The following is an 18,011-nucleotide window of genomic DNA, read 5'->3' on the forward strand; positions in this document are numbered from 1 at the left end:
AGATTAAGAATATAAATAATGAAAACGTTGAACAACAAAGAGACAGCAAATATATAAATATTATGGACAATACAAAATGTGAATTACTTAATCAATTTGAACTTAGTCAAAAAAAGTTGTGATTTTTTGGGTGTTTGATTCAAGACTTTCCTCTGCTAATACTGAAAGCCAAATGTGTTTACAGTATTTGTATACCAAAATACATAAAGTGAAAATACGTGCATATTGGGAGGTTGCTTATTTACAAACTACATCAGTAAATACCCTTTCACTGTTATCAAACTCCATGAAGCAAATTTTGCCTGGAAGAACATGTGCATAATGTTTTTAACGTGCTGGCAATTCCATGCTGAGTTAATTGAAAATTGTCTACCGTATTGGTAAATAATTACATGGCTTACTACTGTTCAACTTGCACAGTATATTGTCAACAAATACCTCCAACTTTTTAGATATCAGACTAACCTAGTTAAACTATAAAGCACAGTGCCATGGTCACATCCTGATAGTTACAGGGTGTTTAAAGGGTTGAAATTTATCTTGCACATAACATCACTAGTTTTAATTTTATCTTAAGGTTTGCTCTCAAGATTAGACAGTACTGTCAAAGTTGCCTTTGAAGCAGATCCTTAGTAACACTGTTTTTGCTTTCTTTTTTGAAAAAGGAAATTTAAGAGTCAACTGAATTTGCAGACCACTCAGGAATGTCAACTGCCTTCTCTGAAACTCATTCATGGATGAGTTCTGTTAGAACAATTTTTTTTTCCCCAAAATCATTAAACTCAATTTTTACAACTTGCCACAATAGGACTGGAACTCCATAGATACAGATTTTTTTTTAGTGCAGTACCATAACCACTACCACATGTCATGTTTCTCAGGTGAATGTGGATTAAGGCAGGTAGATATGTTATCACTTTTAATGTAGAGCAATGTCGTATAACTTGTTTCTTGTTCTATAATACAAGTGAAAATGACAACTACAATTTGGAGTAAACAAGCAACTTTGTTACCTTCACACTGGGAGTGCTGCACTATGGCAGATGCAGTATTTCAGATGAAAAGTTAAATTGAGGCTATGTCTATTCCCTCGGAATGAAATAATGTACTCCGTAGTCACTGTTTTGAAGGAGCAAGAGAGTTTTTGCCCAATGCACCCATACGCCCCTCCATCAACCTCACTAAAAATAATTAGCTGGTATCCACCACTTTGCTGTTCTAGGGACATTAGTGTGTGTAAAACCGGCAGATGCTTTATTAGATGCAAAGAGTTTTGGGACCTCAGGTCACAGAGGTTGCTTTAAAATACAGCATTCTTTCTTAAAAGGCTTGATGTGTGTGTCAATTGTTGTCTGCAAAGGGAATTACTGAAAAGCACTTCCATTTTACCTTTACGTGTACCATTGGGGGGGAAAACTTATATTTACCTGGTGGAATTGTGTAGATCCTCCTGCGCTGCCTCAGTAGATGCCAGAGGAAAAGTGCTGCATAAACAAGAATTCCAACAGTCGCTGTTGACCATGTTGCAATATTTCCAATCAACTGGATCTGTGCCTGTGAAATAATTTTTGACATTTATGATGATGGACCTACCCAGGCTAATAAATTAAGATTTTCATATCCCTGGAACTATACTTAATTTAAAGAGCTTATTGGACTTGAATCATCTATTCATTCAAATTGAAAAGTGTCTTAAATTGCTTCATTAATTTAAAATCGGTATTTCTTTTATGAATGCAAAGGAATGCAAATTTAACAAATGGTTTGGAAGCACAGCTCCTAGTACATTAGTAGGGCTACATTACTTTGCCCTCAGCAGGCTGAGGTAGGACTCACTGTAAGAGGGAGAAGTACCCATAAAGGATCATTCCCACTGGAAATTTTGGATCAGTGTTGTGTAATCAAAAGGAACAACAGTTCTAAGCTACTAAAGTTCATCTTTCTTTATAAGCTAGTTACAGGGTGGCAATGATTGCAGGGTGGTTAACAATCATTTCATCTGCATAGTTTGTGGTGTGAGCAAGGACATCAATGTGTATCCATTTTTGAAGCAAATGTGTGTTTTTGTTCCTTTCTCATTAATGCCTGTTTTCAGTTTAAGACATTATCTTCAATAGACTGCACTGGCATTCTACTCTAGAATATATTAATATTTATGCAGCTGTGAACAAAAAGTACAGATACAAACTGCCAATATCACATGCAAGTTTTATAAAAATTATTCAGGTAAGTCAGTACATTGGTGCTGGGGTGGAGCCAATAAGCAATATTGGTGTCCATGTTTATCCACTCTAGAGGGGAAGAGCTGTACTTGTGTTCAGTCTCTTCATTCTTCAACATCAACATCTTCAACTGAAGAAAATAAAAACAAAGGTTGCATTAGATAGAAGTTACTGCACAGATATAGATGAGTTAGTATGGACTGGTAGTCTCGTTTAACTTGGGTTGAAGTCTATCTCGATTGGTGTTTAAAAATGTGGTTATATTCAATTAAAGGAGATTGATAAAGGTAGTCAAACAATGCTCTTCTGTTATCATAATGTTGCACCATTTAAGTTTGGGATTTTAAAGAATCAGATGTGGGAAAATATCAGCAAGATCTATCGCACATCTCATTAGCTGGCACTGGCCAGATTTGAAAGCCCAGAGCTTTGGCAAGGCTCATGTGCTGCCTGAAGTAATTAATTAAAGAACTGACTGTTTAAAAGCAATACTATCCTACTACTCCTTGCGTTTGTATAGCAATAGAGAATGTAGAAAACTTTCCTAAAGTGCTTACAAGCACTAAATTAAAAAATGCATGTGTAACTTTAAAAGACAGAAGGGCAAATATGCTTAGGGAGTTAATCTATAACAGCAATTAACCCCAGTAATGGAAAGCTTTAGGTTTAAAGTCTCCCATTGTTTCCCACATTCAATCAGCAGTTTGGATCTCAAACCACTCAAAGCAAAAAGTCTGGTTAACTCAGGATTGCATTCGAGGTGGAGATTTAATTTGAAGGATTGTGTTTTTTTCAAAAAAGACACAGGGATTTTGGAAGAGAATGTCAGTGCGAAAACCAAAGCTGCCAAAAGAGGGGATGGGGGATGCACAAAAGGCAAGAATATAATTAGGACCAGAAAATTAATGTTTTCATTACTTGTAATTCTAGGAATTTGGCCATGAAGCTCATGTTCTTGCTGACATCCATCTGTGCTGGAGTTTGAAGCTCTAACTCTCTCTCCTTCTGCTCCTCACCTGTGAAAATGGGGGGAAAAAAACACTAGTTGAATAAAACAAGATGGCCTTTAGAAATCAAAAATTACACCAAGAAATGGCCTTAAGTTTGAAAGGAATTCATTCCTTGTATTTCTAAGTTCAAATTCATCATTAACACGGGCCAATTCCATTTTGATTGACCAATATTTTTAGAAAATAATTGCTGGTAACTAGTTGCAAGGCAGTACAAATGTCATAATCTAAAACAGCATACCGAGAAATACTTCCTGGCTTTTAATTCAGTTTGTAAGTTGGACAGCTCTTTTCTGCAGAGCAACTGTTAACTTCACTAGAATGTCCTCTGTTGAACATTTTTTGGGTATTGGTGTGCCAGTGCAAAGACATGGAAACATGTCTGTTGATGATTAAGGATAGTGATTTGTTTGGAAGACCAGTAATGGAGAAAGGAAGAAGCAGGAACAAGTGGGCACTTTTACATTTTATGGTTTTGCCATCTACTTGGCTTTAATTAGGGCAATTTGCATCTGTAAAAATAGTTTGCCTAAACTTTCTGGGAAATGGTCTGGGAACTGGGAAACAAATTTTTGATAAAGAGGTAGGTTGTAGGGATTGTTTTGAAGGAGCGAAAAGGTGGACAGCGGAAGGGAAGGAACTTGAGATCTGAGAGCCAAGCAACTGAAATCAAGGCAGCCAAAAGTGACAACAAAATGAAATCTGTGAAGAACAGGAGGCCAGAACGAGTAGAATGCAAAATTTCAGACTGTTGCAGTGTGGTAGGGGAAAGGAAGAAACAAGGAGGATTTGAACATGAGGGTGAACATTATCGATTTCTGGGAGGTTGAGCACATGTGGACTGCTTTTAATGCCTTCAACTGTTACTGAGCAGCCAACTACGAGCCTTACTTTTCCCATATCGGTGTTCTTCAACATTCCAAGCCATATTCTGGTGCGAAATCTTGGAAGTTTTATCTCCAACAATCTCCAACTGGCGGTAACCCCAATCAGGCAAAGCAGTACCACTTAGCTGAATGGAAAAGCAGAATTAAATATCACAGGACTTGATGCTCACAAAGTAGAGAACAGTTAGGAAAGGCAGTGATCAGGCAAATGATTCTGACTTTTACAGAAGTGGAAAGCAAGAAATTAAAGCAGAAGCTTGGCAAATGAAAAGTTCTCCCAAGAGCTAAATGGAGATGAACATTTAAGGTATAATTATCTTGATTTATAATGGGGGGGGGGAAGAAGGAGGAGGGGGGAGGGAGGGGGGGAGGAGGAGGAGGGGGGGAAGGGGGAGGGGGAGGAGGGGGGAGGGGGAGGAGGGGGAGGAGGGGGGGGGGAGGGGGGGGAGGGGGAGGAGGGGGGAGGGGGGAGGAGGGGGAGGTGGGGGGGGAGGAGGGGGGGGGGGGGAGGGGAGGAGGGGGGGAGGAGGGGGGGGAGGAGGGGGGGGAGGAGGGGGGGGAGGGGAAGGGGGGGTGGCGGGGGAGAGGAGTGGGGCAGGGACGGGGGGAGGAGGAAATGGGTTCGGGGAAGAAGGGGGAGGGTGAGAGGGGAGGAAGGAAGGAAGACATACCAGGGATGAGGATCAAAGAGGTAGCTTTTGATGACTGTATGAACTGAGAAATGCAAAATCCTTGGGTCCTGACAACTGAAGGCACAGCCATCAGTGGTGGACTAGTTAACTTCAGGGATGAGTGAGATCAGAATTAGAGGTGCTCTGATCTTAAATACAAATGAGTTGTGAGTAGAAGAAAGCCAGTCAGCCTCTCAAAACTGCCCCACTGCTTAACAAAATCATGGCTGACTTATTAGTATCTTCAATTCTGCATTCCCATCTGCAGCAACTTCTCACCCCCTGCTAATCAACAATCTATTAAGCTCTCCCTTAAAGAGCATTGGAGGCATAGTCTTTCAATATTTTTAAGGAAGACAGCAGCAAAGACTCATGATCCTCAAAGAAATTTTGCCTCAGATCTGTCTTAAAAAGGTGATCCCTTTTTTAAAAAACAGATACCAATAGTTCCAGATTCTCCCACATGAAGAAATCTTCTGTCCACTCTCATAATCTCATGTTTCAGTCTCTCTATTCTTGTATTTAATTGCCTCAAGCAATAAACAATAACATTCCATTAGCACTTCCGTTAACCCTGCGAATTTGGTCCATACCATTGGTATGATTTGTGTATGGGCACTTCCAAAACTATTAAAGCCATGGAATTTTTACAGCTTGTGTTTACTGTACTAACTTGCCTTTAATACTGCAGAAGTGTTCACATGCAAAAGCTTTACTTCTGATAATATAGTTTTCCATACTTCATTCTCAGTTTCACGATTGACAATTTCCTGGAACAAAGAAAACATGGAACTAAATATTTAATGGGAAATATGGGTTCTAAACTTGAGTCTTTGGGCTGGGATTATTTCAGAGCCCATGAGACCTTTAGCTTTGTTTCTCTGTCCACAACAACTCCCATTAGAAAAGCAGAATCTTAGTTAGCTTAAATAATGCTAATTAAATCATTGACACAGTATCATAAAAACCAGTCTTAAACACAGCACTATATGCCAATTCAGAGGGGAGCCTGTGCAACAGTATGTGAACAGTATGCTTTCAAACCAGCCTTCCTAGAACCCAATCAGGCCAAGGAGAGATTCTAGAAGTATCAGTTCGCACTTACCACTTTCCATAGGTTCTGTGCTGGCATTGAGATGTTGTAATCAACATAACAAGAAATCTCCTGCCAATGAGGACTCATAGGAGCTGCAACATCATGCCTGAAAACAAAGTAACAGACTTCAAAAGTCAATAATAAATTCATTTGTTATTGTTCAGTATTTAAAAAAATATTCAGTGCATCAGAATTCAACTGTTGCTCACATAACGTAGATGACACTTGTGGCAGATGCACCTGGCACTTTTTCACCTTGTTCAGGCACACCAAGGAACTTAATATAAATAACAATCTTGAAATCCTGGTAATGTGGGTTCAGTGAGAAAACTTGGTGCAGGATATACAATGCTAAAATCCTTAATGCCTTGCTGAATAATCTGCACAAGCACTGGAAATTCTGCTGGAGGTTTAATCTTCAAGGTAGTTAAACAACGTGGTATTTCCAAAATACTACATGGAGAAATTTCAGCCTTCGGAATGGGACTAATTGGAGAGCTCTTTCAAAGAGCTCGTGCAGACTGAATGCCATTTCATTCTGATTTTACCTTTACTACCACCTTTCACACATCTTGCCTGTAGATAATTGATAGCAAGGGCCAAGCAAAAACCTCAGATTACCTCCAGGTCCATTAAAATAATGAATATGCAAGCAGTAAGTAGGAGTATTTTCTTAAAATAGTTATTATCTACAATTATGCCAAAAGCACCCCCTTTTCTTATTCATATGCAAAAACTGTCAGTTACAAAGATGCAGATTTAAATATTAAAACCTTGGCATATAATCTTCCTGTTCATTGCATTATGCTAGGTCCATAAATTCATCAACATCTGAAGAAATAAAAATGCTTGTGGATCTACTGTTTATTTTCTGCTTTTATTTCAGATTTCTGCCTTTTCATTTTATAACTGATAATATTCTGGTTTACTTGCTAAATATTTCAAATATATATCTGACCATATACAAGATGTATGAACTTTTCTGCTCAGATATCATACTTGGGAACAGGCAAGTCTCAATTATTCAACTGAGCAGTGATTACAAAAATGCAAATGCAGGATAATGGAAATGCCATCAAGGTAGTAGCAGGCGCTCCGTACATACGTGTTGAGGTAACGTGCTGTCATCCCATGGACCAATTGCACAATATCACCATGGCGAACTGAGCGAGGTGGATTGCTGACAACCAGCTCTTGCCTGAATAAGAAAGAAATTACAATACAGAGTCCATATATGTATAGATACAAATAACAGTTTGCTAAACATTCCCAACAGGGAAATTCAGGACAAAGATTTCGTTCCCAAACTCATAGAAACATAGAAAACCTACAGCACAATTCAGGCCCTTCGGCCCACAAAGCTGTGCCAAACACATCCCTACCTTAGAAATTACTAGGCTTACCCGTAGCCCTCAATTTTTCTCAGCTCCGTGTACCTATGTTCCAAAAATCTCTTAAAAGACCCAACTCTTCTAACATTTCTGCCAATATATTGAAAAAACTTAGTACCCCATTACAGGTGTGCACAAGAACACCGCTGAGTGCCAAGCTTGGGAACCAAGAAAAATAAATGAACATTCTGTTGCTTCAGAAAAGTATTCATGGTGCAATTTACCATTGCTAATTCAGAACAAAAGGTAACAGCAGTAGGGATCAAGCCACAATTTAGAAAGCATCATAATGCAATTGTGGAAACAATGTTATAATGTACAAAAAGAGTCTTCCCAAGTGCAACTCTTGTCATGGTTATATTTAAAAGCAATATTCTCACATACTTGCCAGGGTCCTTTATAATCCACCAATTATTCACATCCTTAAAAGGATAGCATGTTACTTGCTGCTGGTGGGAGCTACCTCTTCCACCATCATACCTGCAAAGATCGCAAGTAATTTTAGTTATATAATGGCAACTTTGACAGTACGAAACTCCCTTAGTTCTGAGCTAAAATGCCAAGTTACTATATGTGCCCCAAATGTATTCTCAGTATTTATCTCCTCAAGATTAATTATTTTTAGGTAATTATGTGCCATCTAATGAACAAGGTCAATACAGGCCTGATAATCTTTTATGACCTTTCATTACAATATCCAAAACTCTGCCTCATGTATTTTAACTCGCATCAAATCCTGTTCACCCATCATGACTTTGTTCATTGACCCATGCTTGCATCAGGTCTGCCAACATTTCAGTGTTAAAATTAGCACCCTTATTTTTAAATCCCTCCACAGCCTTACTCATTGATATTTCTATAGTATACTTCAGCCATATGAGCCTTCAAGAAATCTGTGCTTCTCCAATTCTGGCCTCTTGTGTAACCACATTTAAATCTCACTAGTATTGAAAGGTGTACCTTTGCTGCTAAGGTCCTTCTGGAATACTCTCCCTAAACCTTTCTGCCTCTACCTCTTTCCCCTTCTTTAACATGCTGTTAAACATGTTTTACCAATCTTTTAGTCATCTGTCCTATATTTCTTTATGTGACTAGATATCAAATTTGTGTTTGATATCTTGGGTGAAGCACCCCGGGGTGTTACATTACAGACATAACAGAAGCTGAAGTTGTTGCATGCACAATGCAAAGCCTTGATATCAAAATTCACCATATGTCATTGGAAGATTCAAACACAAGCCAGTTGCGGCAATTAACTGCATACAAAGAAGTGTCAAGTACCAGAATTATCTAATTAATTGTATTAGTCTAATACAGCTCCCCTGTCAACACCTGTGCATCCAAGCTTTAAAAACAGGATCAAACTGTCTAGCTCCATCACCTGAACCATTACCTGATGGGATACATGTTCTTGTGTGAATGGAGCCAGCATGGAACAGGTTTGCTCCATGTATTCCTTAGCGTAATCTGGGACCCATAGGCTATTTCAAGAGGTTGACCCTGTGTGATCCTTGCCAGGCCACCCTGCAAAGGAAACCAAGTATAACTTTCAAATCTGCTTAGGAAGTCATGTTCAAGTATACTCTTCAGCAAACATTTGTACTTATAACAGAAAGGGATGCTAACACAATGAAATTGATTATTTTTTGCAATCTTCAACATCTCAAACCTGCCAGCATTTTCTTCTACTCCTCCACTCTCCTGGAGCTACTGACAACTAGCTGTGCCTCGGTGTCCTGTGATTCTTTGATGGTGAGCCTCAGCTACGAATGGTGCCAGACTACTCAACCAAAGGCTATCTATTTCTCACCTCATATCAATTTTGGTTGCTGGATTGTGAACAGATGCAGGAACCAGACTACCTTTCCCTGTCACTCCTTATGAACCAAAGGACACAGAATTCAGTAGTCTGTATTCATTAGCCACTCCCACTGAGCAGAACTACTGTTCTTGAAAATATGTTATGAATGACAAATTCGTTTCCTTAATGAAAAACATAGGAAGGCAAATTGTAATTTCAATCAGCAGAAAATACACAGCCCACTATAATTCTTAACCTGCTTAGAGTTGCAATGGTCACAGGATACACAGGACTGGTCACAGAAGCATTCTAAAGGGAGGATGAGGCAACCGTGGCTGACAAGGGAAGTCAAAGACAGCATAAAAGCAAAAGAGAGGGCATACAGTATTGCAAAAATTAGTGGGAACCTGGAGGATTGGGAAGCTTTTAAAAACCAACAGAAGGCAACTAAAAAAGCAATAAGGGGAGAAAAGATGAAATATGAAGGTAAGCCAGCTAATAATATAAGAGAGGATACCAAAAGTTTTCTCGGATATATAAAGAGTTAAAGAGAGGCAAGAGTGGACATTGGACCACTGGAAAATGACGCTGGAGAGGTAGTAATGGGGAACAAAGAAATGGCAGACGAATTGAGTAAGTACATTGTGTCAGTCTTCACCGTGGAAGACACCAGCAACATGCCAGAACTTCGAGAGAGTCAGGGGGCAGAAGTGAGTGTAGTCACTATTACTAAGGAGAGGTGCTTGGGAAGCTTACAGGTCTGAAGGTAGATAAGTCACCTGAACCGAATGGACTACACCCTAGGGTTCTGAAAGAGGTAGCTGAAGAGATTGTGGAGGCATTAATAGTGATCTTTCAAGGATCACTAGAATCAGGAGTGGTTCTGGAGGATTGGAAAAGCACAAATGTCACTCCACTGTTTAAGGAGGGAGGGAGGCAAAAGACAGGAAATTATAAGCCAGTTAGCCTGACTTCAGAGGTTGGTAAGATGTTAGAGTCCATTATAAAGGGCGAGGTTTCAGGGTACAAGCACATGATAAAATAGGCCGAAGTCAGTACAGTTTCCTTCAGAGGAAAATCTTGCCCGACATATCTGTTGGAATTCTTTGAGGAACAGGTAGGATAAACAAAGGAGAGTCAGTGGACGTTGTTTACTTGGATTTTCAGAAGGCCCTTGACAAGGTGCTGCACCCGAGGCTGCTAAACAAGATAGGAGCCCATGGTATTACAGGAAAGGGGGCCTTTTCTGGTTACTGCCGGTGACTAGTGGTGTCCTGCAGGAATAAAGGTGTATACTATTTTCTAAATGAGGAGCGAATTCAGGAATTGGACGTACAAAGGGACTTGGGATCCTAGTGCAGGATTCCCTAAAGGTTAACTTGCAGGTTGAGTCAGTAGTAAGGAAGGCAAATGCAATGTTAGCATTCATTTCGAGAGGACTAGAATATAAAAGGAAGGATATGATGGCATTAGAGAGGGTCCAGAGGAGGTTTATGAGAATGATCCCAGGAATGAAAGGGTTAACATACAAGAAGCATTTTATGGCTCTGGGCCTATACTCTCTGGAGTTTAAAAGGACGAGGGGGGATCTCATTGAAACCTACTGAATATTGAAAGGCCTGGAATAGAGTGAATGTGGAGAGGATGTTTCCAGCAGTGGAAGAGTCAAGGACCAGAGGGCACAGTCTCAGATGTCCCTTTATAACAGAGATGAGGGGGAATTTCTTCAGCCAGACGGTGGTGAATCTGTGGAATTCATTGCCACAGGCAGCTGTGGAGGCCAAGTCATTGGGTATATTTAAAGCGGAGGTTGATAGGTTCTTGATTAGTAAGGGTGTCAAGGGTTACGGGGAGAAGGCAGGAGAATGGGGTTGAGAGTGAAAAATAAATCAGCCATGATCAAATGGTGGAGCAGACTTGATGGGCTGAATGGCCTAATTCTTCTCCTATGTCTTATGGTCCTATGGATAAATTCTGTGAAATCTTTGAGTTTAAGCTTCCTCTCAGCCTTGGAGCTATCTAATTTTTGCTGTTCCTTGTGTTTACCAATGAATTTAACAATTTCAACACATCCTGGTGCCAAAGTAAATTCTGCAGCAATCTGAGCCATCTTTAATTTCTTAACACACCGCTGCACTTGGAGTCACTTTAAAACATTTTGCTTATATGTCCATTGGTCAAGGAAAAGTAAAAAAATTAAATCAGTTCAAGATTTCTGATGAATAGTATCATCATATTCTCTCACAAACAAACAAACGATTAATCCATAACTCAAGAGATCCTTTCCATTTCTCCAAATCCAATTCTTTGGTGCTCTTCCCCACCCTTCTGGCAGGACTTCAGATAGTCCCTTGTTTGCACTTTTCACACTACTCTTCTCCACTATCTTCATGTAATATATTCTATGCAATTTTTTCCCTCTTTTTGCACATCTAGTGCATTGATAGCATCGCCCAACATATTACTCAGAGATCTTACCTCCAGACTGGCTTGGAACATGCTGGTCATAATTTGATCATGTGGCCCAGTGCGGTACAACAAGGTCAAGTGGATGTAGAAGAAGCCCAGATACAAGATTATTGGGAGGACTAAAAGTGCACATACCCGGGCCAGAACATGATAAAGCACTGTGACCTGCAAATGAGATTTCATAGAAATTGTAAGGCTTACTTAGTCTTCAAATCAGACAGCACACTGATAACAAATAACCCAACCAACTGGCCCACTGCTTTTTTTGAATCCACAATGCAAGGGCAAAGAATTCTATTTTCCTGTTCAGAGCTCTGCTTTAACTGGCCAAAAGGCCAACAAGCAGTCAACAGATAACCAAATTCATAATTCTAGTGCAGTACATTTTTCTTAGTCCATGAAAGTAAAATGAGGATTCTGGGAGTGAGCAAAATCCCAAAACGCACTTATTAGAATAACAATTAGTAATGGAGACAAAACAAAATATGTCTTTGAACAATACTGACAAAATACCTTTGACATATTGTCAGATCGTTGACCTGAAATACAAATTTAATTTCCCTCCACAGACGCTGCCTGACCTGCAAGTCCTTCCAGCATTTTTGTTTTCATTTTCACCTAAATTCACCTGTAGTTTTTTGCTTTTTAAGTAGTACTTTACAAGGGCAATTACCCCTTATCTATGGATTAAGTAGATGTGTGCTGTTTCTCTTACCTGCATCAGTAAATTAGATTATTTGATTGAATTTCAAAGTAAGGTGTCAAATTATGTACATATGGTTTCCATTACAACCATTTGAGAAACTCGTTGGAAGCTAGAGGCCAGACATAATTGCAACTAGTATGTTAAGACAGGCTGTTCTAAACTGGAACTAAACATTTACAATTACTTACAACTGCCTCCTACTTTAGGAGGGCACAATTATCTGCATTTACCTTTTAGATTACTTGCCCAGAGAGCACAGGTGCACTTCAAATAACTGCCCCAGGTAACAGGTTACAATGAGCCTCCAGACTGAATTCTAAGTGTGCGTAGCACCAAGGGAAATCTGAATGAATGGATTAGTGCACATAATAATATACAAAACTATCTTTCAAAAAAAGGTATGACATCTCTGACAATGGAGGAACCATTTTACAATTAATTGCTAACTTGGAGAATCCAGCATCATCTAATTGACCAGGATTACAATCACATTACCGCAAATGGGATCTCACGTGCAAATTGATTTCTACATTTCAATATTATAACAATATTGTATTTATCAAGTGCTTCTAATATAGTAACTCCTGACATGGAGTTACAGAAAGATAATTTTAGGACTGATGACCAAAAGCTGATCAAATAGGTCAATTTTAAGGAGACCTTGAAGAGAAAGAAATTGAGGAAGAGGGATGGAGAGGTTTAAGGTGGGAATTCCAGAGCTTAGGGCCATGGCAGCTGATTGCATGGCCACTAGTGGTGAATTAATTAAATTACAAATGCCTATGAGGCCAGAAATGGAGGAACACAGACAACTTGGAGTGTCAAAGGCTGGAGAATATTACAGAGGTGGGGAGAGGTGAAGCCAGAGGGATATAAAACCAAGGATATGAACTTTAAAATCTGAATTTTATTAAGTTTTTGCAATGCACATCAGTGAGTTAAGGGGTGATGAGTGAACTGAACAGTGCATACTAAGACAAGGGCAGCAATCTTAAACAACTGTGAGCTCAGGAGAAGCCAGCCAGGAAGGCATTGGAATACTTAAGACTAAAGTTATTAAAGGCCAGAATGAGAGTTTGTTAAGCCAGCAGAAGATTCAGTTGACTTTATAGAGTTTGGTAGTTTAATCATTTCATAAATTTCTTCCTGACCAGTCTTGGATATTAAAGAAACAATATGACAATTTATAGGCTGACGGAGGTGATGGTCATAGAGCTGGGTGCCAACATTGCATGACAGTATCTAAACTTTAAAACGGTACCTGTTTGTTTTTTTTTAAAATCCCTTGGGACATCCTAAAGTTCTGAAAGGTGCTATATTAAAATCAAGCCTCTCCTTTACTAACTGATATCAGAATTTGCCAATATGCAGTGATCACATTCTTTAATCATCGTGACAGTAGTAAGTTTATCTTTAGCACTCACATGCTGGGCCCCACCATGGTTCAGGATGGGGATGTTCTTAGACCTTTTTCTGTTAGCCATTTACTTGTCCACTACTGTTCGAGACTAGATGTGGCAGGACTGTAGAGCTTGGATCTGATATGCTGGTTTAGGGATCACGTGTAGTCCTCTATTGCAACTTCATCAGACTAACACCTCAGTTTTTGACAAGTCCGATGCTGTACTCCTCACTGAACCAGGGTTAATCTGAAGTTAGAAATTGAGCTGGTGTGCATGTCTGATGCTGCTTCATGGATATGCAGTTTTGAGCTGCCAGTTCTGTTCAGAGTCTATCCTGTTTAGCATGATTATAGTACCACTCAACACAAAGGAGGCCGTCCTTGGTGTAAAGACAGGACATTGTCTCCACAAGGACTGCAGTATGGCCACATCCACCAATGTTAATTTGGTCAGATGAATCTGCCTCAACCAGACTGCTGAAGATGAGATTAAGGTGTTGGTTCACTCATTACCTGCCACAGACCCTGTCTGAGAGATATGGCAGATCTGTCATACCAGGAGGACAAGTTATATCCAGGGAATGTGATAGATGAATCTGAAAGGCATGATTCTGTGACTATGACTATGTTGGGCAATTATTTGATTAGAAGGTTGGACAACTCTCCCAATTTACACACTGGTCTCCATTTGCCTGAGAGGAAGAATTGCAAGATTCAATTTTATTTCTCTCTGTTTCAACAGAACAGTTATGGTATAACTGAGTGGTTTGTTGAGTCATTTGAGGGGGCACTTAAGAGTCTTTGGTGGATCTGGAGTTTCAGGAGGGCCAAGATGGGTTATTAAATGAAAATTAAAAAAATGCAGATGCTGAGAATTTTATGTAAAAACAAAGTGCTGAAAAAACTCAGCAGATGAGGCAGCATCTGTGGAAAGGGGGACACAGTTAACGTTTTCAGGTTTAAGACCCTTCGTCATAACTGGAATAGTAATCCAGAGGTCTGGACTAATATGGGATCTCATAAATCAAAGTTTTTATCCCATCATAGTAACTGACTTTTCAATTCAGTTAATAATACATAGCAGGTCAATTTTGATGCAGTCTTTAAGCTGAAATATTAACTACTTCTCTTTACACAGATGCTGCCTGATCTATTGCGGGTTATTAAGTGAATTTAAATGTCATAGCTACCATGGTACGATTTGAACTTGGGAATGTTAATATCCAAGCCTTTGGATTGGAACTCTGGTAACTTAAGCACTGAGCCATCGCCACACTTTCTAGTACATCCCTTACTTACCACAGCAATGCCAGTACAGCAATGTCATTAAAGATGTGCATTCAGGTTCCAAAAATGTAAATGAATTGATGCACCACATAATATCTTCACCATGCTAAGCCAAATTAAAACAGTAGCGTAGATACCTACATTTGATAATGTTGTATCACCAATTAACTGCCACGTATGTGCTCCAGCAATAGTCAACAGAAGCAAGTATGTGAATAAGCCCATATATTTTACCCTGTAAACATATCAAAATAAAATTACCCATTGACTGTTCAGAAATGCAAATTTTACACCACTGATTAAACTAACGATGAAGGCCATAGCTTTCCACACTGAAGATTAAATTATAATGAATTACAAACAACTTGTATTTATACAACACTTCAATGCAACAAAACATATCAGAGCATTTCACAGCAGAACTATCAAACAAAATTTGACAGCAAGCCATAAAGTGAAATTACGACAAATGACTAGCAACTTGGTCAAAAAGTCAGGCTTCAAGACAGAGGACAGAGGTGGAGAAAAGATTTAGTGAGGGAAATGCAGAGGCTATGGCCTCAGCAGCTGAAGGCATGGTCACCAATGATTAACTTAACTAAAGGACAATTGAAGTTTAGAGACTGCAGAGGATTGTGATGAAGGAGATTAAAGAGATATTAAGAGGTTACGGTGGGAAGGGGAGGGTGAGAATTTTAAAACTGAGGTGTTGTTTTTAACCACGTATAGCACAGTTAGAACAGAGATGGCAGGTGAATGAGTCAGGTCAAGTTAGAACGTGCAGTGTTCAGAGGGAAGATGATCAGTTGTACGTTGGAATAATCAAGGCTAGAGATAACTAAAGAGGGAGGCACAAGAGATACTGCAGATGTTGGAATCTGGAGCAATACATACAAAATGCTGGAGGAACTCAGGTCAGGCAGCATCTACGGAGGGAAATAAACAGTCGATGTTTCGGGTTGAGACGCTTCATCAGGAGGTAACCAAACGTGAATGAGGGATTCAGCAGCAGATGAACTAAGATGGGGGATGGCATTGGGGAAAACATCAGGTGAGATTAAAAAGGGAGAAAATGGCCATTTCGGTGGTGGTATGAATGTGTGTTCCCAAGATCATCTTGGGGTAATAAACCTGTTAAAATTTCAAGTACATGTCTGGGCAAAAATTGGAGCTGGTGGGTAGGGAATGGAGCTGATGAATCAGGAGGAAGATGATGACATAGTCTTCCCCATATTTAGCTGGAGGAAAGTTATGATCCAGTTTTAAATGCCAAACAAGCAATCTGACAATTCAGAAACAGAAGAGGTCTAAAGAGAGGGAAATATTGGTGCAGTAAAGCTGGGTGCCATCAGTTTACACGTAGAGATTGCTGTGGTTTGCAGGTAAGAAATGGGGAAGGGTGGTGGTACTACAGGGAAAGAACCAATGATAGATCACCAGATTAACCCTGGTTCAGCGAGGAATGCAGCATCAGAATTACCAAAAAAACACCAATGTTAACACAGTCGGTACAGTGAGGAAAGCTATCACAGGTGATTCACTTACTTCAATTGGACATACAAGAATATAATATAATACTTCGCCATTCATATTCCATTTCACTTGAGATTTTAGTTTTTTTTTGAAAATTCACTATTAAAGTATAAATGAATTTAATACTACACATGAAAAATAACATGAAGTGCCTTGCAAAGGATTAGTTGGTATAAAACAGGTCAGTATGGATATGTTACAAGGACCAGCAAACTCCCAAGTTAAAATGCACCTGAAGTCAAAAAAAGGTTTGAAAAGTCGGGACTGTCTTTCATTGAGATAAAGAGGGTAAGAGGGGGACCCAGTAGAAATTTATAAAGAGATATTTTAGAGTCAGACATACAAACTACTGCTTCTGGAGAGTGGGTTGAAAAGCAGAGAAATAATTTATCGTCTAACAGTAGTCACAATGAGAGATCTTAAGAGAGTGGAGACAAAAAATAACTACCACTTCATGGGAGTTAGTTGAAAACCTGAGGTTAATTGATTGAAATAGCTGGCAAAAGATCTAAAGGAGAATTGTTTTTTTTTAAATTTCACAGTTTACAAGATTCTGAAAGTGTGGGAAAACCAATTCCATAAAGTTGAACAGGTACTTATTCATGAGGAACCAAGACTATGGACAAGCAATGGAGTGGGATTGAACTCTGCTGCTCTTTCAAACAGCGAGGACAGCTTAAGTAGTCTTCTGTGAGGTTGCTTCTATAATAAAGCTCACATGACTTGCTCACAGACTATTCCACGTGATGGTGATCAGCAGGAGGAACCTTGGCTGAATTTTCCTCTTCACTTAGCATAGGGGCTAATTGTTGGACCGTTAGTCAACTTGGCTAAAAGTAGCTAACTCAGCTTAGAACAGCATGAAATTTAGAAGCTTTCTGGTATTAATGACTCAGCAACATTACAGGTACACCAAAGAGATTCCAAGTTTCCACTTCTACTTCTTCATCTGGTTCTTAATTGGATTAAAATAAAAACTGTAAATTATGCTTACACACGTTGGAAATGTGCAGCAATCTTAGCCTTTCAGGGGTTAAGATTCAAGAACACTAAGTTAGCTTACATCTCTACTTGCAGCTGATAGTGTTGTAACTTGAGGAGGTAAGCAGCAATTGCTGGTTTAAATAAATGCTAAGGAACTCACCCAACAGCAAATGCACATGCTGTTCCAGTTAGGAAAAGCCAAGACCACCATTTCACTGAAAACGAGCTGAAACAAAGTGTAATTGATGTGAGGCATTAATTTCTTCACTGCATGCTTTCTAAGTTTACAACATGAAGACATCACATTAATGTTTCATCATACCTGCTTCTCAGCATATTGTAGAATTTCAGATAAGACAAAACTGCCAGCAGTGCAAAGAAAATGAGAATGGATTCCAGAAGCATAAACCGTGACTGGGTGATTAAGGAGTTTTCTATTTCAAAAAAAGAACAGAACTGCAATATTGGAACTAGGTCAAAATTTTGCACACATATATTTTATGTTGAGATTAATACTTGTAGAGCAGACACTGCATAGTGGTAGAAATGAAA

At 39.3% G+C, this 18,011-nt stretch overlaps 1 protein-coding gene across 5 annotated transcripts in view; it reads right to left on the minus strand.

Annotated features, from left to right (window-relative positions):
* The window catches only part of pomt1 (protein-O-mannosyltransferase 1), a 34,229-nt gene that overhangs the window by 1,422 nt on the left and 14,796 nt on the right, over nucleotides 1–18,011 (minus strand). For all 5 annotated transcript variants that reach the window (XM_052036907.1, XM_052036908.1, XM_052036906.1 and 2 more), the window contains 13 exons: nucleotides 17,782–17,893; nucleotides 17,620–17,685; nucleotides 15,084–15,177; nucleotides 11,557–11,712; nucleotides 8,671–8,801; nucleotides 7,662–7,757; nucleotides 6,992–7,084; nucleotides 5,896–5,992; nucleotides 5,468–5,560; nucleotides 4,124–4,244; nucleotides 3,141–3,238; nucleotides 2,239–2,352; nucleotides 1,428–1,554 (listed from right to left, as the gene is read on the minus strand). In XM_052036907.1, coding sequence (XP_051892867.1) covers nucleotides 1,428–1,554; nucleotides 2,239–2,352; nucleotides 3,141–3,238; nucleotides 4,124–4,244; nucleotides 5,468–5,560; nucleotides 5,896–5,992; nucleotides 6,992–7,084; nucleotides 7,662–7,757; nucleotides 8,671–8,801; nucleotides 11,557–11,712; nucleotides 15,084–15,177; nucleotides 17,620–17,685; nucleotides 17,782–17,893 — 1,398 coding nt within the window. The remainder of the gene's footprint in view (nucleotides 1–1,427; nucleotides 1,555–2,238; nucleotides 2,353–3,140; nucleotides 3,239–4,123; nucleotides 4,245–5,467; nucleotides 5,561–5,895; nucleotides 5,993–6,991; nucleotides 7,085–7,661; nucleotides 7,758–8,670; nucleotides 8,802–11,556; nucleotides 11,713–15,083; nucleotides 15,178–17,619; nucleotides 17,686–17,781; nucleotides 17,894–18,011) is intronic.

Source organism: Pristis pectinata, chromosome 23 (assembly GCF_009764475.1).
Source record: "Pristis pectinata isolate sPriPec2 chromosome 23, sPriPec2.1.pri, whole genome shotgun sequence".
In the NCBI taxonomy this organism is placed as follows: Eukaryota; Metazoa; Chordata; class Chondrichthyes; order Rhinopristiformes; family Pristidae; genus Pristis; species Pristis pectinata.